Source organism: Callorhinus ursinus, unplaced genomic scaffold, assembly GCF_003265705.2.
Source record: "Callorhinus ursinus isolate GAN/ISIS: 27379988/994484 unplaced genomic scaffold, GSC_fseal_2.0 scaffold90, whole genome shotgun sequence".
NCBI classification, from domain to species: Eukaryota; Metazoa; Chordata; class Mammalia; order Carnivora; family Otariidae; genus Callorhinus; species Callorhinus ursinus.
The window spans coordinates 2,161,797-2,186,809 of NW_027397152.1; the positions used below are offsets into that span (position 1 = coordinate 2,161,797).

The 25,013-nt window shown below is 40.1% G+C and overlaps 1 protein-coding gene across 7 annotated transcripts in view; it reads right to left on the reverse strand.

The window, feature by feature from the left end:
* The window catches only part of RPRD2 (regulation of nuclear pre-mRNA domain containing 2), a 99,759-nt gene that overhangs the window by 47,586 nt on the left and 27,160 nt on the right, over window positions 1-25,013 (reverse strand). For all 7 annotated transcript variants that reach the window (XM_073888455.1, XM_025858300.2, XM_025858299.2 and 4 more), the window contains exon 2: window positions 6,486-6,615. In XM_073888455.1, the coding sequence (XP_073744556.1) occupies window positions 6,486-6,615 (130 nt within the window). The remainder of the gene's footprint in view (window positions 1-6,485; window positions 6,616-25,013) is intronic.

Genomic DNA, 25,013 nt, shown 5'->3' on the forward strand with positions numbered 1-25,013 from the left:
GCTTACTGTTCTGGTTAGGAACTCCATGACAAAGTTGAACAGAAATGTTGATATTGGGCATTACCTCTGTTTTGTTCCTCATCTATAACACATTTGCTATAGGTTTTTTTTTTTTAAGATTTTATTTATTTAATTGAAAGAGAGAGAATGAGAGATAGAGAGCACGAGAGGGAAGAGGGTCAGAGGGAGAAGGAGACTCCCTGCTGAGCAGGGAGCCTGATGTGGGAGGATCGTGACTCTAGGATCATGACACGAGCCGAAGGTAGTCGCTTAACCAACTGAGCCACCCAGGCGCCCTGCTATGCGTTGTTATGTTTGGAAGATACAGGTTACTAGATTGGAGAAATTCCTTTCTATTCCTGGTTTGTTTTATAATGATTGGATTTTTTACTTACTTTTTCTGCACCTTTTAAGATCATATAATTTTTCTCTTTTTATTTTTAAGTACAGTGAATTAGATGAATTTATTCTCCATATTAAACCATGTTTCCATTCCTGGGATAAACCCCACTATGATGTACTATACTCTTTATGTTCCACTAGACTCAGGTTGTTCAGGAATAAGATCAGTTTGTAATTTCTTTCCTCATATCTCCTAGTTAAACTTTGGCATGAAGGTTATGCTAGTCCCATTAAGGTAAGCTGAGGAGCATTTTTTTTCTTTTCTCTGAACAAGTGTGAGAAAGACTGGAATTATTTCTTCCTTCAATATTTGGTGAACTTGCATCTAGGTCAAGGATTTTTTTTTTTCCTCAAACTTTGTTTTAATGGGTCTCAAAATTCTGTGACAGATTTTTGGCCAGGTTGCTTCCACTGAAAAGTACTGATTTTGAAAACTAGTAACTTAAAACTGCCACAGATAAAACAAATGGTCTACAAAATATTCTCCCTTCATTCTGAAGGTTTTCTGATGCACTATTATTAACCAGCCTTTTTCTTTTGCTCTGTCCTTTAAGCTTTTATTATCATATAAGTAATTATTTTAATTTAATAGACTTTATTTTTTAGAGGCATTAACCAGGCTTTTATTTAAAAAAAATTTCTTTTGGGGGCGCCCAGGTGGTTCAGTCATTAAGCGTCTGCCTTCAGCTCAGGTCATGATCCCAGAGTCCTGGGATCGAGCCCCGCATCGGGCTCCCTGCTTGGCAGGAGGCCTGGCTTCTCCCTCTTCCACCCCCTCCTGCTTGTGTTTCCTCTCTCGCTGTGTCTCTCTGTCAAATAAATAAATAAATAAATCTTAAAAAAAAAATTAAAAAATTAAAAAAAATTCTTTTGAAGACTTCATCCATTTTTTTGACAGAGAGAGAACGCATGCACACAAGTAAGCAGAGTGGCAGGCAGAGGGAGAGGGAGAAGCAGGCTCCCCACTGAGCAGAGGGCCTGATGTGGGGCTCAATCCCAGGACCCCACCAGGATCATGACCTGAGCTGAAGGCAGACACTTGACTGAGCCACCCAGGTGTCCCCCTGGTCTTTTATTGTTAAACTTAAAGGCCAACTGACACAACCGGTTTTGAGACAGTTTTCCTACCACTGATTAAGAACAGGGTAGCAAGGGGGTGCTGGGGTGGCTCAGGTCATGATCCCAGGGCCCTGGAATGGGACTCCTGCTTGGCAGGGAGTCTGCTTCTCTCTCTCCCTCTGCCCCTCCCCCTGTTCGTGCTCTCTCCCTTTCTCAAATAAATAAAATTTTTATTTTTTAAAAAGATGTTATTTATTTATCTGACAGAGAGAGAGGGCACAAGCAGGGGGAGCGGAAGAGGGAGATGAAGAAGCAGGCTCCCCACCGAGCAGGGAGCCTGACGCTGGGCTTAATTCCAGGACCCCGGGATCATGACCTGAGCCAAAGGCAGACACTTAACCGACTGGGCCACCCAGGCGCCCCTAAATAAAATCTTAAAAAAAAAAAAAAAAAGAACAGGGTGGCAGGTATTAGGCATAATATTCATTTAGCCTCCTGAGCTTTCTAGACAGAGCAGATTGGTGATCTTGCCACTTTTGACAGCCTTCTTGTCCACTGCTTTGGTGACACCCACAGCAATGGTCTATCTCATATCACAAATAGCAAAACAACAACAAATATCTCAGAGGAGGATAGTCATAGAAGCTCTCAACATACTGGGCTTGCCAAAAATCATATTAACAATTTAAGAGTTTGGGTCCATCTTCCAGCTTCTTACCAGGATGGTAATCAATCTTCTCCTTCAGCTCAGCAAACTTAGAGGCATGTGAGCTGTGTGACAATCTGGCACTGATGCATAGCCAGCCCTGATCTGGCCCAGACAGTTCAGGATAACCACTTGAGCCATGGTAAATATCTCTGACAGGCACATCCTCGACACGTTGTTCCCAGAAAGAGCTTCACTCAAAACTTCATCGTGCATTTCAAAAGACTTTACTTCAGTTGTAACAATGACCAGAGCAAAGGTGACCGCTATGTTGGGTTTGAGAATATTAGTATCTAGTTGGCCAACTGGGACAGTATCAATACCAGGATATAGTCATCCTGGAGTAGCAGACTCAAGGGCTTGTCAGCTGGACAAGTTGCTGAGAGAAGGCAATCCACAGCTTCAAGTAGCATGGTTCCACTGGCATGGCCATCCTCTTGGGTGACTTTCTATCCCTTAAACCAAGGCGTATTAGTACTTGGGTCCAGCATGTTGTCACTATTCCAACCAGAAACTGGTACAAATGCTGTGTCAGGGTGGGAGCCAATTTTCTTAATGTAGGTGCTGACTTCCCTAATGATTTCCTTGTATCTCTTCTGGCTGTGGTGTGGCTTGATAGAATCCATCTTATTAACACCAACAAATAGTTGTTTCATACCCAGTGTGTAAGCCAAAAGGGCACGCTCATGAGTCTGCCCATTCTTGGAGTTACCTTCTTCAAATTCACCAAACATCAGTAGTAATAATCAGGACAGCACAGTCAGCCGGAGATGTGCCTGTAATCATGTTTTTGATAAAGACTGTGTCCTGAGGCATCACTGAGGAGGGTCGCATAATACTTGCTGGACTTTAATTTCCACAGGGAGGTATCAATGGTGATACCAGGCTCACATTCAGCTTTCAGTTTATCCAAGAGCCAGGCATACCATCTCAGCAGCCACCTTCTCAAATGTTTTGATCCCATCACATTTGTGATCAAATGGCCAGTAGTGGTGGCCTTGTTTTCCAATGACAACAATGTTGATATAAATCTTTTCCTTTACCATTCTGGCGTGGCCTTAACAGTGGTTTCCACGACACTTGTGTTCTGGTGGCAAACCCACTGCAAAACGCAGGGATGTTCTTATGGGAAGATTTCTGACGACTGATTGAATTTATTCAATGGTTATAGGATTATAAGGTCCTCAATTTTTAATTAGAGCCATTTTAGTTACTTGTATTTTTGAGGAACTTTACCATTTTGTCTTTATCTTCAAATTTATTGGACTAAATCTGTTCATATTATCCTTTTATGGTCTGCAACACCTGTAATCACATCTACCTTTCTACATTTCTAATACTGTTTATTTACGCCTTTTTTCTTGATCAATCTCATCTAAAGTTTATCAATTTTATTATTTCCTCAAAAAAGAAAAACAACAAAACAATGTTTCCTTTGTCGAACCCTTCTATTGTAAGCCTGTTCAGTCTTGTGGTTATGTTTTTTCTCCAATTTTCTTTTTAATGTGGTAAAAATTAACATAAAATTTACCATCTTAACCATTTTTTAAGTGAAAAGCTCAGTAGGATTAAGTTTGTTTTTTTAAAAGATTTTATTTATTTATTTGACAGAGAGAGAGACAGCGAGAGAGGGAACACAAGCAGGGGGAGTGGGAGAGGGAGAAGCAGGCTTCCTGCTGAGCAGTGAGCCCAATATGGGGCTCGATGACCTGAGCCGAAGGCTCACCTAACGACTGAGCCACCCAGGCACCCATCAGTAGGATTAAGTATATTCTTATTGTCGGGATGCCTGGGTGGCTCAGTCAGTTAGGTGTCCTGGGATCAAGCCTGTGTCGGGCTCCCTGTTTGACAAAGAAAATAACAAACGGGGGCGCCTGGGTAGCTCAGTTGTTAGTCGTCAGCCTTTGGCTCAGGTCATGATCCTGGGGTCCTGGGATCGAGCCCTGCATCAGGCTCCCTGCTCTGTGGGAAGCCTGCTTCTCCCTCTCCCACTCCCCCTGCTTGTGTTCCCTCTCTCACTGTGTCTCTCTCTGCCAAATAAAATTAAATCCTTAAAAAAATAATAAAGAAAATAACAAACATGGAAAGGAATTTGTTAAATTATATAGTAGTATGAAAACATTTTAAAGAATGATCAGAGCAGTGATTTGGTAACATGAATTGTTAATAATAATTGTAGGAGTAATCATCATTATCAACCTCATCATCAAAGTAGCAGCTAACATTTATTAGGTGCTTATTATATGCCACTCACTATTCCAAGCACTCACTCTATATCACAGTATTTACTCATTTAGTAGTTCCCAGACTCTGTGGGGTGGGTACTATTATTGGCAAACTTATACAGATTAAAATAAATAAATAAAAACCTGAGGCTGATATCAGACAATAAGAAAGTAGTTAGAAGGCTATTATAAAAATATAAATATATCAAACAGAGATGATAATGGGAAATTTAAAGAGAGAGAAAAGGAGAAAGAGGGCGCCTGGGTGGCTCAGCTGGTTAAACGACTGCCTTCAGCTCAGGTCATGATCCCGGAGTCCCGGGATCGAGTCCTGCATCGGGCTCCTTGCTCAGCAGGGAGTCTGCTTCTTCCTCTGACCCTACCCCTTCTTGTGCTCTCTCTCTCTCTCAAATAAATAAAATAAAAATCTAAAAAAAAAGAAAGAAAGAAAGAAAGAAAAGGAGAAAGAAACAGGAAAAGAATAAGTCTCTGGTAAGTGACTAAGAAATGAAGGGACAAGAATTTAAAATTACTAAGGGGCCATTATAAGATGAAAAACTGTAAGTTAAGTTTAGGCAGACTGTATTGTAAAATAGAAATAACAGGAGACTAAGAGTCAGAAAAATCTCAGTTCTATTCTCACCTCTTTTACTAAATTGACATTTTACTTTGGGCAATTTCTTAACTGCTCTGGGCTTCAGTTTTCTCATTTTGTAAAAAGAAAGAATATAATTCAATTTGCTTACCTGCAAAGTTGGTTACTGTGAGTTTCAAATATCATTTGTATAACAATTTTCAATTTATAACCTATTTTCACACAAACTGTGGGAGCAGGGCTTTATACAAATGTAAAGTACATTATTGTTTTAGATGTTCTGAGCTGAATATCATCATATAATAATGAGGTAGTAATTCACAAAAAGAAGTTGAAGACATGGTCCAAAAAAAGGGGGGGGCGCCTGCCTGGCTCAGTTGGTAGAGCATGTGACACTTGATCTTGGAGTTTTAAGTTCGAGCCCACACTGAGTGTAGAGATTACTTAAAAATAAAATCTTTAAAAACAAAACAAAACATCAAAAATCTAGATGCAGTTATAGTAGTTATTAGGATATGAGCAAGTGTTTAATCCATGAGTAGATAAATCTCCAAGAGAATGCATATAACAAGAGAAGAAATGCAGCTGTCAGTCTCAGTCAGTTAAGCGTCAGACTCTTGGTTTTGGCTCAGGTCATGATCTCAGGGTCATGAGATCAAGCCCCGAGTCAGGTTCTATGCTCAGTATGGAGTCTGTTTGGGATATTCTCTCTCTCTCCACCCTCCCCCCTGTCCCCTACTTGTGCACACGCACGCGAGCTTTCTCTCTCTCAAAATGAACAGATCTTAAAAAGAGAGAGCGAGAGAAAAAGAGAGGAAAAAACTGCCCAAATCCAAACTCCCAAATGGTTTTATGACTTTCTTCACTAAAAGTCATCAGAATCCGTTCTTATGCTGGGTTTATTTCAGAGTACCAAGCTCACTGTTTCCCCAAAATCTGCCATGACATCTTTTCCCAACAAAGGTCAGACATGCATGCAATTTTCTCTAGACCCTTAGAGTCAAAAGAACATATTAAGCTCTAATGATAACAACTAATCTAAATTCACTTTTCAGTTCAATAAAGAAGAGAATTTTATTTTATTTAAGATTTTATTTATTTGACAGAGAGAGACACAGCGAGAGAGGGAACACAAGCAGGGGGAGTGGGAGAGGGAGAAGCAGGCTTCCCGCTGAGCAGGGAGCCCAATGCGGGCTCGATCCCAGGACCCTGGGATCATGACATGAGCCGAAGGCAGACGCCCAACTGACTGAGCCACCCAGGTGCCCCAATAAATAAAATCTTAAAAAAAGAGAGAGAGAGAGAGAGAGAGAAGAAATAATTTTTAAAAGAAAAATGTGTGTATTAGTGGGAAAGTTACACGAACAATTTGGGCAAAATATCCTTGGATCTTCAAACATGTACAACTATTAATAGTTCTTATTGACAGGTAAAAAGGAAAACTAAAATTCTTAATTTTCTAAGCTTAGATCCCCAAAAGCAGTAAGAATTTACTTACTTCACTAGAGCAGCTGCTTCAGGAAGGACATCAGCAAATGATTCACGGAAAATGATTGCGTTTTTCCTTTTGCAGTTCTGTATGACATCATTGGCGAGGTAAAAGAGATTCAAACGGTGGGGATAGGCAGCTAGAGATGACAAAAGACAATAAATAAAACCAAATGAGTCAAATTATACTTTGTTCAACTTATTCCAAATATAGTGTTCTCAAACTGTGTAACCACTATTACATGGGTGGAGAATAGATAAACAGACAAATGAACTAATGGATCAATTTATTGAAACTAGTGTCTAAAAACATTGGCTGAGGTTAATTTTCTGTTCAAGGTGCTCCCTGAATAGCTTTCCACTTCACTCTATAGATGTTTGGCACTAAAAAACTCATTAACTCTGGAGAAGCTAAAATAAAATGAAACTGTTCTCCCAAACATTTGGAAAGAATGTTTGAAGCAGCTTAACTTGTTGCAAAAACACTAGGGTGAGTGAAAGAGCATGGGCTTTAGAATCACCCAGAAGGTGACCTTAGGCAAACTGCGTGTAACTCCTCTACATTATTATTGTAGATAGATTCTTTTCATCAGCTAGTCCAGATACTACTCAGGTACACCTAAATCCTGCCATCTAACCAGAAGCAACACTCTGCTCCAGCACTAGGTCCTGGGAAATAAGTACCTTGATTCCATACACACACAGAGGTCAAGTTTTTCAAAGGCCCATGACAAGGCCCAATCAATTTGCTTTCTGGAACCTCAAGCAAAACCACCCCAAGTTTCATTATATCCTGGACAATTTTAATGTCCATTTGGATGATTCATCACGTTTTCTAGTCTCTCAAAATCTTGATCTTAAATTCAGTGACTTCCAAGAATCACTCCTCTGCACATTTTAAAATCCCCTTTTTTGACCACAGCCTCCCATTCCCCTTATATTTGTCACTTTATTTTTTTATTATGTTAGTCACCATATTTGTCACTTTTATCTAGATCTGAGTTCTAAATTTTTCCTAACAGTCACTTTTATTTTTTGTATTTTTTTTAAAGATTTTATTTATTTATTTGAGAGAGATTGAGAGAGAGAACACGTGAGGGGGGAGGGTCAGAGGGAGAAGCAGACTCCCCGCTGAGCAGGGAGCCTGATGTGGGACTCGATCCTGGGACTCCAGGATCATGACCTGAGCCGAAGGCAGTCGCTTAACCAACTGAGCCACCCAGGCGCCCTTAACAGTCACTTTTAGTACTCAATTTTTTCTCTATCAATTCCACAGTCTTTGATGTATTATTTAAACCACTTTTTTTTTTTTTTTTTTTTTTGAAAGAGGGAGAGAATGTGCGTGCCTGCAAGCAGAGGGATGGTGAATCCTAAGCAGGGTCTATGCACAGAGCCCGACTCGGGTCTCGATCTCAAAACCCCGAGATCATGACCTGAGCCAGTATCAAGAGTCAGCCGCTTAACCTACTGAGCCACCCAGGCACCCCTTAAACTATTAAAATACTCTTTTATTAAAACCTTCATTTTCTTTTCCTCCCCCCACCTCCCAATTTAGCCTTTCTATCACATGCATTGAACAAAATCCTAAATCTAGATCAACCTAACTGAATGCCTTTATTTCACTTTTATTTCTGCTCCTGGGTTCTGCTGAAGAAAAATCATACCAGAAGATTGAAACCATATAAATCTAGTCTCCTTCAGCTGGGCCCTCAACATTACAATGCTACAGTCCTTCCATATGTTCATTATTATCAGAAATAATTATATGGAAATTTTATTCACTTAAATGTATCCATATTTAAACCCAACCAAATCAACTTACCTGAGTTAGTTAAGATCTTTCAGATTCAAGTATCTGAAAGAGTTCTCACTGTCTCCACTTTTAACTCCTATTAACTCCATAACTATAGGAGCTACTTTTGTTTGTACTTAAAATATGCAATCTACTATGCTCAAGAGCTTTATATAAATTATGCCATCTCACTTATGTTGCCACTGCTCCACTTAAACAGGAATTACCAATAAATTCCAACTTATTAAACCTGATGCAAATTTTTAAAATGTTATTTCTTTTGTGGCTTTTGGCACACAGAATAATCTGTTATGGTAATTCCTCTTGGTTTCTTGTCATAACCACTTTCCTGGTTTTCCTACCTCTCCAGTTCCTTCTCCATATATACATGGGTGAGCATGTGTAGATAGGCAGCTCCACCTGTGACCATCCTCCTTTAAATGTTGAAGTTCCCCAGCATTCTCTCCTAAGCACTCTTCTCCACTCACCCATGGCATCATGTTTTAAGATTTCAGGTTTTAAGTTAGTTTGTTCCACTCCTGACTCTGTCCCTTATTAGCTTTAAACACTACTTAATTCTATGTCACACTTTCTTTTTCTTTGTAAAATGACAACCTCACAGGGTTGTTACAAGAATTGAATGAAACAATGTATACAAAGCATTCAGGACAGTGCTTAGCACACAGAAAATGAAATGCTATCAGCATAACCATCCACTTCCACAGCTTAACTCCCACCACCTATGCAGCAATGACTCCCATGTCTATGGATACCAAGCTTGGATTTCCTTTTATCAGTCAAAGCACACATCCATGTTCAAGTCTCAGAGGCACGCTGAGCTTGATTTTTCAGTATTAGTAATTGTCCTCCTCTTCCATCTGTTACTACTCTTGTATTTAGCCAGAATTTTAGCAATCTTTTTTGACTCTTCCTCCTCCCTACCTGACCCTCACATCTGATACATCTCCAAGTCCAGCCAATTTTGTCTCGAATAATATCTGTAAAATTTATCTCTTTTCCTTCTCTTCCTACTATTGCTCTTTGCTGGGTTCATTACCTTCGACCTTGACTACTACTGCAGTACCCTCCTAACTGGTTATCTTGCCTCTAGACTTAGTCTCCTCAAATTTACTCTCTAAATTGCTACATTCACTTCTAATATGCAAACATTATCCAATTTGTTTCTCATATCAAATCCATCAATGATTTCCAAATGCTTACTAGAAAACGCCTGAACACCTTAGTCTCCATTTATGATCTGGGTTCTTACCTTCTTTCAGTCTCATCTCTTCCCTTTCAAAGTTCTATCTTTAATGAAATACAGTTCCAGGAAACCTTGCACATGGACTCTCTTTCTCTTTTGGAATTTTCCTTTTCTAGGATAACCCATCCTGAATATCTTGGTGTTTTCTATGCATCCATAGAAGAAGTCCAAAATATTAAACTTAATTCATGTCAGATTTTGTCCCCCATCTTATCACTACTTCTTCCCCCAAACAAACCACCTCCAACTATTTTAATGCAACTTCTTCCCAATGCAAGCCCTACACTCTAGAGTCAAATCACTATAGAAAGTCAGGAGGAAATGCGAAAAATTGGCTGAGGTAGTCTGAGAAGATGCCTAAAGACAGTGGGATGTGAGAAGACCCATCTTGAACGCTTTTCCTAACCCTCTGCAACCTAGTTCTTGCTTACTTGTTTAGCCTCACCTTTAGCCACTCTCCCTTAAAGCTGCAGTTTAGTGAACTATACTTTGTTCTCAAAGCTAAGCCCCACCTCCTTCCCTTGTCTTGCCGCCCATTTTAACAGGCTAATTCTTTTTCTTCCTTCAACTCTCAGCGTATATATCACATCGTCCATGAGGCTTCCCCTGACTCTGTAAGACAACGCCTTTAGTGGATCCTGAAGGTACACGTGTCATACACTTATCACATTGTAGTGTACTTGTCTGTATCTTCCACTAGAGTATAAGCTCCCTAAAGGCTGGAATTCTGTCTTGTTTACTACTATGACCTCAATGACTGAGTATCTGGCAGGTGTTCAAATAATATTAGTTAAATGTTTGATGAAGAAGTTAAATTTTTGTAGGCAGGAAGAAAGGGGAAGAGCACTCCAGCAAGAACAAGTCATGAATAAAAGTGCTGAAAAGGATTGTGCAATGAGTGTCTTTTGTTTTGCAAAAGGGAAAAAATTAGGCTAGATTTTTAAGCTTATTTAATAATACTTATAGCATTTTCTATGTGCTAGACACTGTTTTAAAGATGATACAAGTATTAACTGATATCCTTACAACAACCCTATGAGGTCGGTACTGTTACCTCCACTTAAGAGATGGAATGATGTGAACTGTCACATCTACTAGGTACTGAAACTGGAATTTAAATATAGACAGTTGGATCGAAAGTTTACATTCTTAAATACTACCTATTTCTATTTGTGTCTGACCAGGAAGGTTTGGCTGGAAGAAGAGTGGGAGACTAGGCAAAGATAACAAATTCTGATGGTTACTAAATATTGAGCTAAGAAAGTTTTAGCCTTTACCCTGTGGCTAACAAGAAACCATGAAAAGTTTTTATACAGAACGGTGTTTTAGAAAAAGTTGCAGATAATTTTGTTAGAAATAATAAAAAGAGCTAATAACACTGCAAGGAAGCCACCAGACAAATCTATAAAGTGAGATATTCTGCAGGGCAACTGGCCCAGTCTCATCAACAAATCAGTGGCATGAAATGTAATGGAGAGATTAAGGGACTCAAGGGACAAAGTAATCTGATATAATTCATCTCTATCCCTAAATTGCACATAGGTTTGGAATAACTACCTGTAAATGACATTTCTGGATCAATGAAAGAAATCTGAATATGGTCTGGGATTAGATAAAATGAAAATTTACTGGGCACCTGAGTGGCTCAGTCAGTTAAGCATCTGCCTTCAGCTCAGGTTATGATCCCAGAGTCCTGGGATCGATTCCCACATCAGGCTCCCTGCTCAGTGGGGAGTCTGCTTCTCCCCTTCCTTCCCACTTGTGCTCTCTTTCACTCGCTATCTCTGTCCCTCTCAAATATTTTTTTAAAAAATGAAAATTTACTGAAATGGAAATAAAAAAACATCATCTGAAAAAAGTAGTAATTAGAGTGATTTCATATTAGAAAAAAAAATCTGTGAAAGAGATCAGAAAGGATATGGAATTAACTTTAATAGTACTGATCTCTATTTTCCTTTTGCTTGCCTCTATTCTAAATCTAAATCTAATTCTAACGATATGGAAATAAGCATTTTGGCCCCAAAAATTAACTAGTTGTCTGAAATCTGCATTTCAGCCTGGATCTCTCCTTTGAACCGTAGACTCAAATATCCAACACAGAATCAAATATCCAACTACTTCCCCAACACCTCCTCTTGCACATCTAATACACAGTTCAGATTCAGCACATGACCTTCTACTCTCTTCCTCCAAACTGTCTCCTCCTATAGTCTTCTCCATCTCAGTAAATGGCATTTCTTCTGGTGGCTTTTTTCAGCCAAAAATCTTGAGTCATCCTTGACTATTCTTTTTCTTTCTCCACATCCAAACTTGCAATGCAGATCTCATTAATGCTCCTTTCAAAATACATACAGACTTAGGAAATTACAAATGTGGAAAGGGAGATTAGAATAAATCCTGTTGTGGAGCACCTGGGTGGCTCAGTTGGTTAAGCGACTGCCTTCGGCTCAGATCATGATCCCGGGGTCCCAGGATTGAGTCCCTCATTGGGTTCCCTGCTCAGCAGGGAGTCTGCTTCTCCCTCTGACCCTCCCCCCTCTCATGTGCTGTCTTTCTCTCTCTCATTCTCTCTCAAATAAATAAATAAAATCTTAAAAAAAAATAAACCCTGTTGTGCTGGACTGTAATTGGAAGTCTTGGTGTAAACCTCATAGTTAAATATAGAAATATAAGGGGAATGAATGCGTGTGTATATGTATATGTGTAAATACAACTATTTCTTAATCTCCATTGACAGGCCTAGAAGTAATAATATACCAGTATCTACTATCTAGATCTTGGTTTCAAAGAAGAAGAAGAACCACGGCTTCTTGGAGAAATGGCTGATTCTAGACCAGGAAAGAAGGTACAAGAGCTTGGAACATACTGCACCAGAAAGTAAAAAAGTGCTCCAAGTATGATGTCAAAAGGACACAGGCACTATCTTCAAGGGGTTCCCACTGGCCAAATCTATGGAATGGACAAGTGTCAAAATCAATAATATTAAATGATTATAAGCACTGAATAAAATAGCAAACAAGAATACATACTGATGTAAACAAAGAGGTGAAGGGGGGAAGCTTTGCCTTATAATCAACTGAATGAAAACCAATAAATATATAAGGAATGATGGCGTTTAAAAAAACAGCGTTTGGCAACCATCACAGTTAAGAACTGACTCAAGCAACAATAATCAATAGATGCTAAAGCTAGCAAGAGACAGTTTAATGCAGAACAGGAATTTATAAAGTCTCAAACTACTTCCCCCAAAAATACTCATTTACTTTACAGTGGAGAAACCTTACAGGCAAAACCCATCTCACCAAGTGATAAAAGTTAACATCACTATGATGGGGCATATCGACATTATGTTCCTCCAAATATAGTAAGTTACGAACATAGTTTATTTCTGCAGTATGTCTGTCCAAAACTGCATAACATGAATCTAACAATAAGGAAAAATAAAATACAAATTTATGGAGAGTTTTTAAGTTACTGGTCCATATCCCTCAAAAATGGCAAGGTCATGAAAGGTAAGGAAAGACTGTTCAGATTGAAGAAAAATAAGAAGACATGACAACTAACTGCAACACATAACCCTGGACCTTTAAAGACATTATTGGGATAACCAGTAAAATTTACCCATAGTCAGCATCTGGGTGGCTCAGTCAGTTAAGCATCTGACTCTTGGTTTTGGCTCAGGTCATGATCTCAGTATCGTGAGATCAAGCACCCTGTCGGGCTCTGCACTCAGCACAGAGTCTGCTTGAGATTCTCTCCCTCTGCCCCTCTCCTGGCTGATGCATCCCTGCTCCTCTCTCTCATAAATAAATACATACATAAAATCTTAAAACATATAATATATATGTTTATATATATTTATATTTCAAATAAATAAATAAATAAATAAATGCCAAGAAGAGAGCTTTCACCAGACACCTTGATCTTGGTATTGAACCTTGAGCTTGGGCTTTCCACATTTCACCTCAGAAATGTGAGAAAATACATTTCTGTTGTTTAAGCCACACAGTTTGTGGTATTTTGTTATGGCAACCCAAGGTTATTAATGCAACTATAAGGAGAATAGCTTTTTTTTTTTTTAGGAAATGGACAATGAAATATTAAATAGGGCATCATGTCTGCATCATACTCTCAAATAGTTTAGCGAAAAAAAAATGTGTGTGCATGGAGATAGCAGTAAGAGAGTAAATAAAATGTTAATTATTAGGGAATCTGGATGAAAGGTACACAGGAGGTCTTGGCAATATATCACAACTTCAAATTTGAAATGATTTAAAACTAGCATATTAAAAAAAAAACTGGAACTCTACTACTTACCATCGTATTGGTCTAACACATAGTATGCTTTCAGAATGAATACATTAGAAAGAAAGAGAACAAAATACAAGGAAAAGAAGAAAAGGAATGAAAAACGAGTATGGTTTCTATTCAGTTTGGTTCATAATCCCAGAGGGCAGCTGGCTTATGTGTAACTATAAAGGATAGGCTTCATTTAAGGTATGGTTAGGTATTCTAGGGGATGTTGCAGAAGATCATTTAGGTATAAAATCAGTGTTCTCACAACAGCAATTCCTCAACAATCTAGGAACTAAGAACTCAACCCTCTTTTTCTCATTATGAAGAAGGGGAGATAGACTCACAATAGGAAAAGATGGGCCAGGGCGCCTGGGTGGCTCAGTCGGTTAAGCATCTGACTTTGGCTCAGGTCATGATCTCAGAGTCCTAGGATCTAGCCCTGCGGCGGGCTCTGCCCTAGGTGGGGAGTCTGCTTATCCTTATCCCTCTCCCTCTGCCCCTCCCTGCTCTTGCGCTGTCTAATAAATAAATAAAATATTTTAAAAAAAGGAAAAGATGGGCCACTGATTTAAAAGAATAAGTAAATTATTCAAAATAAACCTGCTAACCTGGTGGCAAAAGGGTTAGATGATTTTTTAAAAATTTTTATTTATTTGACAGAGAGAGAGAGAGAGCACAAGTAGGCAGAGTGGCAGGCAGATGGAGAGGGAGAAACAGGCTCTCTGCTGAGCAGGGAGCCGGACGTGGGGCTCGATCCCAAGACCCCAGGATCATGACCTGAGCCGAAGGCAGCCGCTTAACCGACTGAGCCACCCAGTCGCCCCTGATGATTTTTTTTTTTAAAGATTCATTTATTTTAGAGAGAGAGGAAGAGAGAGCACAAGTGGGAGGGGCCGAGGGAGACAGAAAGAGAATCTCAAGCAGACTTCAATTCACACTGAGTGCGGAGTCCGATGTGGGGCTTGATCCCATCACCCTGAGATCATGACCTAGGCCAAAATCCAGAGTTGGGACGCTTAACCGACTGTGCCACCCAGGTACCCCAGAAGGGTTAGATAACTTTTAACTTGAGTTAATATTAATATCTTATGTCTGCCTTGCCTTGTTCCAAAGTGGGTTAAGGCAACAGATACAAAAAATAGTGTTTTCCAACCTGAGTGGTCTTTCCATTATAGAGAATAAGTATTATGGTATAATGGAAAAGGTACAAGCATGAGTCAGAAGACCTGAACTGTAACCCTTGAAAAGGATTAATTTTCATTAGTTTTAGTCTGACTTCATTTGTAAAATGAGAATGTTGAAAGGAAAAACAGGGGTAGCACCTGGGTGGCTCAGTTAAGTGTCCAACTCTTGATTTTGGCTCAGGTCATGATCTCAGGGCTGTGAGATCAAGCTCCGTGTCAGGCTCCATGTTAAGTGCAGAGTCTGCTTGTCCCTCTCCCTCCCCCTGCTTTCTTGAGCTCACTCCCTCTCCCTCTCTCTCTAAGAAATAAATAATAAAATCTTTAGAAGAAGAAGAGGAGGAGGAAGAGGACGAGGAAGAAGAAAAGGCCACATGGACAAAAACATTATTTGTAACTGTAGAAAAACTAGAAGCACCCTAAAGAATCATAGTAAGAAAATAGTTTGTAAAGGTACATCCACATCATGTGGTTGTTAAGTAGGTGTCTGTAAATAACACGGAGATGCTTGTCTTATGTTAAAGAAAAACACGGTAAAGAAAAATGTACTAAAATGTACATAAAACTGGATATTATCTAAATTTCCTATAATCAGTTACATGATCCTTTTCTTAAAAAAATGAAAGTATATAGGGCGCCTGGGTGGCTCAGTCGGTTAAGCGACTGCCTTCAGCTCAGGTCATGATCCTGGAGTCCCGGGATCGAGGCCCACGTCGGGCTCCCTGCTCGGCAGGGGAGTCTGCTTCTCCCTCTGACCCTTCTCCCCTCTCATGTGCTCTCTATCTCATTCTCTCTCTCAAATAAATAAATAAAATCTTTAAAAAAAAATGAAAGTATATAAAACTGACTTGTATTAGCTGTTATTAGCTATCACTTTATAGCCTCCGCCCCCCATGCCCAGGTCCCCCTGTGAAGTCCCGTCCAGGCTGTTCTCTCCCCTAGGTGGGACAGCGTGGCTAGAGGGCCTCTGGGGAAAACAGATCCTGGCGGCCCACGCCGGGAAGTGGGGGGCTGTGCTGATGGGGAGGAGCTGTGGGTAAAGATGGCAGCCTTTTCCCCCAGTCTGCCTGGGATCACTCCTCTTCCATGGGGTGGGGGCAGGAGCCTTACAGCTGGGCCTGTTGGCATCAGCTGCCTGCTCAGCATCCCCCTCCATGATCAGCATGGTGCTGCGTGAATCCTCTGTCACCCCAGGAGGGCCACAGCTCTGAAGCAGCCTCATGAAGGGGGTGGTAGAAGGAAAGGGTTGGGCAGTCAGCCTGCTGAGGGCAGTGGTGTCAGGGGGTGGGGCTTGTCAGCACAAGAACTCACAACAGCAACTCATCTGGGCACAGAGGAGAAACTGCAGTTAGGGGGTGAGACCAGGAAATCTACAGAACACAACCACCACCCTTCCCACCCAGTTCTGTCCCCTGAACCCCCAGGGGAGCCAGGATGGAGAAGCAGCAGAGCCCCCTGCAGGACTTCACCCCGCCTTCAGTCTGGGCTCTAGATCCAGCCTCTGCACCCACTGAGGAGGAGAGCAGGGGCTGGGAGCAGGCCTGTGTGGGTGTCATGGCCCTTGGACTCCTGTCAACAGAGCGGTTTTGGCTCTGGCCTGGGGCTTTATGACGTGTCTAGGACCCTGAATCCTGGAGCTTCTCTGCTCCCGGCTGCTGATTATGAATGTCCAGGCTCTGGGTAGGGGGTGCTCCAACACCCACAGGGTTTGGGGCTGCAGGAAAGCTTCCTGAATGTACTTTTTAAGAAAATCCACTTTAGTGGAATAAAGTAAACTTTATTTTCTTAAAAAATATATATATATTTTTTTTCAGATATCTTGTAATAGCTGACTTGTATTATCTATAGTTACCTTCAGCTTCAATATCCTATAATTTAAAAAATACTTATTTGTGGCGCTCCTGGGTGGCTCATTTGGTTGGGCATTTAACTCCTCCGTTCAGCTAAGGTTGTGACCTTGGTGTCAGGGGACTGAGTCCTGCACCGGGCTCCATGCTTGTCTCGAGTCTGCCTGGGATTCTCTCCCTCTCCCTCTGCCCCTCCCTCCACTTGCTCACTCCAGCACGCTCTCTCTCTCTCTCAAAATAAAATAATTAAATAAAATCTTTGGGGCACACGGCTGCCACAGTTGGTTGAGCATCCCACTCTTGGTTTTGGCTTGGGTGGTGACATCAGGGTCGTGGGATTGAGCCCCACGGGCTCCATGTTCAGCATGGAGTCTGCTTAAAGATTCTCTCTCTCCCTCTGCTTCCCCTCCCCGTGTGTGGGTGCTCGCTCTCCTCAAGTAAATAAATCTTTTAAAAAAAATAATAAATAAATCTTGAAAAATATATTTATTTATAGTACAAATAACGGCAGTGCCACAAATATTTAAAGAGAAGAAAATTATACCTTTTCCCAAAGAATCTACAACTTTTCTTTAAAAAGGTAAATCCTCCAACTTCCTTAAAATCACTTGGTTGGTTTGTTGAGGGTTAACAAGAAAAGAAAATCTGAGTGCCACACTGTTCCACTTCAACATAAGGACAATCATCTATCATCTAAACTAGGGCACCATGAGAGTGAAAAGGGTGCTGATTCCATCCTATCACCTATGTGTAGTGCTGAGCAAGAACTAGCCTGAGCTTTTGTTTCTAAGACACTTTTCAGAGCTAAAATACCATTTTCTTTCTCTTTTATGAGAAAGTGCCGACTGTTCAGAAGTCAGAGATGCTTACTTTGTTTACCAAGCTTAAAAAAAAAAAAAGAGTGCTTTTGATATTTTGCTTGGGAGCTCAGATTTTACAATTAAGTTTATCTGGAAACAGATTCATGAACAAACTTAAAATGTACCTTAAATTCCCTCTTAATGAAATGTACTTGTTGGGACTGGGGAAACAAAGTACTGACTCAAGGATACCAGGGTTATGAGAACTCTGGCAATGTATGTGCCATCCCACCAAACCAAAAGTCTTAACAAATATCCCATGCTATACAACATGAAGTGCAAAGAATATCCTAATACAGAAATTTCAGATCTCCAGAGTTATACATTACTGGATGTCACATCATATTCACATTTAATTCAGAAGAATTCATTTGTAAGTACTCAGCCAGAGTTTAAGAGCAAAAACAATACTGAAGCTAAACAAGGGTGCCTGGCTGGCTCAGTTGGTAAAGCACGCGACTCTTGATCTTGGGGTCATGAGTTCAAGCCCCACACTGGGCGTAGAGCTTACTTAAAAAAATAAAAGAAATAAAAAATTTAAAATAATTCAAGAAATACCAATTTAAAAAAAACCTTAGGGGCACCTGGGTGGCTCAGTCAGTTAAAGCATCTGCCTTCAGCTCAGGTCATGATCCCAGGGTCCTTGGACTGAGCCCGAATTAGGCTCCCTGCTGAGCAGGGAACCTGCTTCTCCCTCTCCCTCTGCCTGCCGCTCCCCCTGCTTGTGCGCTCTCTCTGTCTCAAATAAATAAATAAAATCTTTAAAAAAAAAAAAAAGTTGAATATTCAAGGTCAAAGGCAATTGAATTTCAAAATTGGAGACCATAGATAAATGCTGACAAAGAACTGGAAAAAATGAGATTATCTTTACAAAGATGAAGAAAAACAAAAGAACTGACAAGTTTTCTCCCCCTAAATTTGCTGGTGTTCCAAGCATCAAAACACTCAACTGACTTAATTTCTGAATGACTCATTCTATGGAATTATATACAACCAATTACAGTATTTATCATATATATTTTTCTGTTCAAGGTGTTTTACAAAAAACCCACACCCATGAATATTATAATTAGTGAACAACTTTAAGGCTAATCTTTTCTCTTTAAGTACTGATTTTAGAACGTGAATCCTGAGGAAAATGATTTCAATGTACACTGAAAGAGCCCCATCTAATCTAAAAATTTCAAAGTAGTCTCTTAATATTCATAAGGTATCAACTCAGAAGTTCTTTAAGCAATCTGCCACTCAGGGTATCTGTTAAATATCATTATACACAATTATCTAGGAATCTACTAAATCAAACCTTCCCTAATTCTAAATAGAAAAATGTTCAATGTTACCAGTGATCTGTAAAGAGCCAAAAGAAAACTAAAATCTAAATATCTACCAATAGTGGAATTGGTTTATTAAATTCACAAAATTAATGTAACCATTAATCAAATATGAAGACCATACAGAAAACCATAAAACGGTTTATATACTGAAAGTGAAGAAAACAAAAAAGGTTCATTGATTTTGACTCTAACTTCCCCTTATTGTCTACATCTAACTTCTGTCAATCCTTCCTGCTTTTTACTGTATTTTACTGGATTTAAGATACCATTGTTTATAACATGTGCCATTTTATAAACCACCAAGAAACTTACAAAGTAAGTATTGGGACGCCTGGGTGGCTCAGTCAGTTAAGCATCTGCCTTCAGCTCAGGTCATGATCTCAGGGTCCTGGGATCGAGCCCCACCCATATCAGGCTCTATGCTCAGCAGGGAGCCTGCTTCTCCCGCTCCCTCTGCTGCTCCCCTGATTGTTTGTGCTCTCTCTCTCAAATAAATAAAATCTTAAAAAAAAAAAGAATGTACTAACAATTAACTGAACGAAAACCATCGACTGTAAAATACACACTGATTTCATTTTTATTAAAGATTTTATTTATTTATTTGACAGAGACACAGCGAAAGAGGGAACACAAGCAGGGGGAGTGGGAGAGGGAGAAGCAGGCTTCCCACTGAGCAGAGAGCCTGATGTGGGGTTTGATCCCAGGACCCTTGGATCATGACCTGAGCCAAAGACAGACACTTAACAATTGAGCCACCCAGGCACCCCTACACACTGATTTCAAACATGTTAAAATGTGAAGAAATAATGTGCATCTTAAAATTGATGGAGTACATGATTTGTAATTCATTCTCTCCCCTCCCACTCCTTTTGCCACTGCCTTACTTCAGTTTTTCATCATTAGTACTTCCTAATAACTGATCCCTGCCTCTAGTTTCAGTACCCTTCAACGCATTCTCCAGACTGCTGGGAATTCATCCCACAGATATGCTTGCCCCCATGTACAAAACTATGTATAAGAATACTCTCTGCAGCACTATTGCCAACAAAAGCCTGGAAATATCCTGAAAGTCCATTAATAGGAGATTGGCTAAATCCGACCGAATAGCACATAACTATTAAACACAAGGACATTCAATAGTTCATTTAGAACTTTCTCCAAGGTGAAAAGCACAATGGTGTAGTATGCAACTATAGGTACACAAAAAATACGAGCAAGCATATATTTTATATTCATAGAGAATATCTCTGAGAAGATAACAACAAACTGTTAATAGTAATGCCTCGGCAAAAAGAAACCAAGAGACCAAGAGAGGCAGGGACAGTTATGATAGAGGAATTAATTTTTTACTGTATACTTTCTGGAATTTGATTTGGGGATTTATTTACTTATTCAAAACAATACATTAAAAATTAAAAAGAGGGCGCCTGGGTGGCTCAGTTGGTTAAGCGACTGCCTTCGGCTCAGGTCATGATCCTGGAGTCCCTGGATCGAGTCCCACATCAGGCTCCCTGCTCAGCAGGGGGTCTGCTTCTCCCTCTGACCCTCCCCCCATCATGTGCTCTCTCTCTCTCATTCTCTGTCTCAAATAAATAAATAAAATCTAAAAAAAAAATTAAAATTAAAATTAAAAAGAGAGAGGCGCCTGAGTGGCTCAGTCTTTAAGCATCTGCCTTCGGCTCAGGTCATGATCCCAGGGTCCTGGGATCAAGCCCCGCATCGGGCTCCCTGCTCAGTGGGAAGCCTGCTTCTCCCTCTCCCACTCCCCCTGCTTGTGTTCCCTCTCTCGCTCTCTGTCAAATAAATAAATGAAATCTTAAAAAAAAGCAAAGGAAAGGAAAGGAAAGGAAAGGAAAGAAAAGAAAAAAGGAAGGGAAGGGAAGGGAGGGAAAAAGAAAAGAAAGAAAAGAAAAGAAAAGAAAAGGAAGGGAAGGGAAGGGAGGGAAAAAGAAAAGAAAAGAAAAGAAAATTCCACTATGCTGCTATACCTTATGCCCTTCCTTAATACTGCTGAAACACCTTGTGCACAGATACGGTACTGTCCACTTGGAGCTGAAAATATCCATCAACAAATGTCTCCCCACCAGACCATGAGCTCCTTGAGCACAGTGGCTTTGTATCTCAATACCAATCAACTATTTAGCAGGCATATAATACCTTCTATTGGATAAACAAATACTAACCAAGGCTTCCCGCTAAAATCACCCCCATCCAGGCCTCATCTTCCCCCATTGCTCCAAACTATCTGCTTCTCTTTCCTATTAACCTCAAATGTTCTGGGGTCCCCTAGATGACACCAAAGAATGACCTAAGATGCGAAGGAGAAGGAATCGTTTATTCCTTCCCCTTGTTAACCAAGTCCATCTTCTGTAAGTCTATTATTATAGAGCCTTAAACAATCTGCCCCCATGGCTCTTTTATAAAATTTACTCTTTGGAAGTTTGACCTAATTTCACCATTATAAAAATGCTGATGAAAAGAGGAATATCAAATAAATACTCTAATCTGTCCCACCTTAGGTGTAAGCATAGTCCTGTCTCAAATCCACATATCAGAATTCTCATTCCTTTCAGAGGATGGTATTATAGAAAGAAAACAGAAATTGGACCCAGAGAGACATTAATTCAAATTCTACCTCAGTAACTAACTGGGTCAGAAGCTTGACTAAAATTATATGTCTCTGAGCCTTAATTTCCATATCTTAAAATGAACATAACAGGGGCGCCTGGGTGGCTCAGTCAGTTAAGCATCTGACTTTGGCTCAGGTCATGATCTCAGGATAATGGGATTGAACCCCACGTCAGGTTCTTGTACTCTCTTGCAAATAAATAAATAAAATCTTTTAAAAAAATGAAAATAATAGTTCAAAAGACTTCTGAAAGGAATAAATAATATATGTGAAATATCTGTTTGTAGTACATACTTCTATTACAGAGCAACTCGAATACTTCACTAAGAGTAGTTGTTTTCTCCCAGTTTTCTTTCTTTGTAAGCTGGTATGTATTAGGTAAGTACAGGAAAAAATGCCATCTTATTAAACTAAAGTATGTATGACAATATTTTACTTTTAACTCTGGCCTCTGAAAATGGAAAGAAAAAGGCTTTATGGTTTTTACCTCCTCCAATCCTAGGGCTGGCTCCCTTGCTCTGTTCTGGCTCCTAATAACATCTAGGAGGCTCATGAAACATCTAGATAGACTACCAAAAAAATCAGAGACCCAATCACCTGGGAACTCTCATCTTCAAAGAAGTCTTAGAGCTTCAAATCAATTGTTTTCTTCTCAGCTTACCTCAGAAATGTTTGGTCAGCTTGCAGTAACATTAAGTATAGAGATTTACAAGAGTTGTTTAATTGCTTATACCTAATAACTATGCACATATCATTTAATCAGCAAAATGTTTTAAAAAGTTATTATAACCCAAACTCTGCTCAAACATGATTCAATGTTGGTTAATCACATTGCTGAGCTGTTTGCTCACGGATTTAAAAAATTGTTGGGGGGGGGAGGGGGCACCTGGGTGTCACAGTTGGTTGAGCACTGGCTCAGGTCGTGATCTCAGGGTCATGGGATCAAGCCCTGCATGGGGCTCCACACGTAGCGCAGAGTCTGCTACGGATTCTCTCTCCCTTTGCCCCTCCTCCCCAACATGCACGCTCTCTCTCACAAAATAAGAAAATACATCTTTAAAAAATCGTTCTGGGGCGCCTGGGTGGCTCAGTTGGTTAAACGACTGCCTTTGGCTCAGGTCATGATCCTGGAGTCCTGGGATCGAGTCCCACATCGGGCTCCCTGCTCAGTGGGGAGTCTGCTTCTCCCTCTGACCCTCTTCCCTCTCGTGTTCTCTATCTCTCATTCTCTCTCTCTCAAATAAATAAAATCTTTTAAAAAAATAAAAATAAAAATAAAAAATCATTCTGCAGCGTCTGGCTGGCTCAGTCCAAAGATCTTGAGTTCAAGCCCCACTTTGGGTGTAGATTACTTTAAAATAAGTAAGTAAATAAATAAATAAAACTTTAAAAAAATGTTCATATTATTCCTTCCATCTAAAATGACCTTAGGGGGGTGCCTGGGTGGCTTGGTCAGTTAAGAGTCTGCCTTTGGCTCGGGTCATGATCTTAGAGTCCTGGGATGGAGTCCCGCATCAGGCTCCCTGCTGAGCCTGCTTCTCCCTTTCCCTCTGCAGCTCCCCTTGCTTGTGCTCTCTCTCTCACATAAATACTAAATAAAAATCTTAGAAATAATTTTTTAAAAAAATGACCTTAGGGGCGGCTGGGTGGTTCAGTCAGTTAAGCGCCCGACTCTTGATTTCAACTCAGGTTAGGATCTCAGGGTTGTGAGATCAAGCCCCAGGTCAGGCTCCCCACTGGGAATGGAGCCCACTTAAGATTCTTTTTCCCTCTCAAAAAAAAAAAAAAAAAAAAAAAGGCAAACACATATACATGGATCAGACAAGTATGGCTGCTAAACCAGCTGTGTCTGAGGCCTTTTCTACTTCTTGCGCCAATAGGGTTAATATTTTCATGGACACTTTTTCCATTTCCTCTAGGCTTTCAAAATTATTATTTTTAAAGATTTTATTTATTTTTTTGAGAAAGAGAAAGAGTGAGCATGAGTGGGGGGGAGGGGCAAGGGAAGAGGGAGAAGCAGACTCCCCACTGAGCAGGGAGCCAGACACAGGACTCAATCCCAAGACCCCGAGATCATGACCTGAGCCAATGGAAGATGCTTAACCGACTGAGCCAACCAGGTGCCCTAGGCTTTCAAAATTTTTAATGTAAAGTTGAACTTGTATTTGTTTGTAATTTTTTAAAATCTCCATATCTATAGTTAGTCGTCTTTAAGAACACATTGGTTAGGGGCATCTGGATGGTTTAGTCAGTTAAGTGTCTGCCTTCAGCTCAGGTCATGATCTCGGGGTCCTGGGGATCGATCAAGCACCACACTGGGCTCCCTGCTTAGTGGAGAATGTGCTTTTCCCTCTCCTTCTGCCCCCAACTCATGCTTGCTCTCTCTCTCAAATAAACAAATAAAATCTCAAGAAAAAAAAAAGGAACACATTGGATAAATGAAATGTGATTTATATATGAAATAAATGTGTTGGGGAACCTGGGTGACTCAGTTGGTTAAGCATCTGCCTTCAACTCAGGTCATGGTCCCAGGGTCCTGGGATTGAGCCCCGCATCGGGATCCTTGCTCAGGCTGGAGCCTGCTTCTCCCTCTGCCTGCTCTGCCTGCCACTCTCCCTGCTTATGCATGCACGCTCTCTCTCTCTGACAAGTAAATAAAATCTTTTAAAAAATAAATAAATGTGAATATATATATATGTTTGTTCTTAAAATATATATCATACATATTCAGCCTTAAAAAGGAAACTCTGACACATGCCATAATATAGATGAACCCTGAAGAGACCTTATTCTAAATGAAATAAGTCAAAAAAGGACAAATACTGTATGATTCCACTTATATAAAGTACCTAGAGCAGTCAAATTCATAGAGACAGACAGTTGCCAGGGGCTAAGAATAGGAGGAATGGGGAGTTATTGTTTAATGGGTATGCAGTTTCAGTATGGGGAGATGAAAAAAAGTTCTGGAGATGGATGGTGGTAATGTTGCACAGCAATGTTAACATGCACAGGAAATACACAAGAAATTGTTAAAAATGGGACTGGGCATATAGAGAAAAAGGAGGACAACTTACTAGTCATTTTTAACATGTGTATTGTTTCAGTTTTATTCACCATGTACTTTTATAATAATAGTTTAAAAAACAAACTAGTGGGGTACCTGGCTGGCTCAGTCCATAGAGCATGCAACTCTTGATCCTGGGGTTTGTGAGTTCAAGCCCCGTAGTGGGCATAGAGCTTACTTTAAAAAAAAAAAAAAGTTAAAACAAAAAACATAGCAAAAAAACTAGTTAATCACTCCATAATAAACCGAAGTGACTCTAATTTGAAAATAA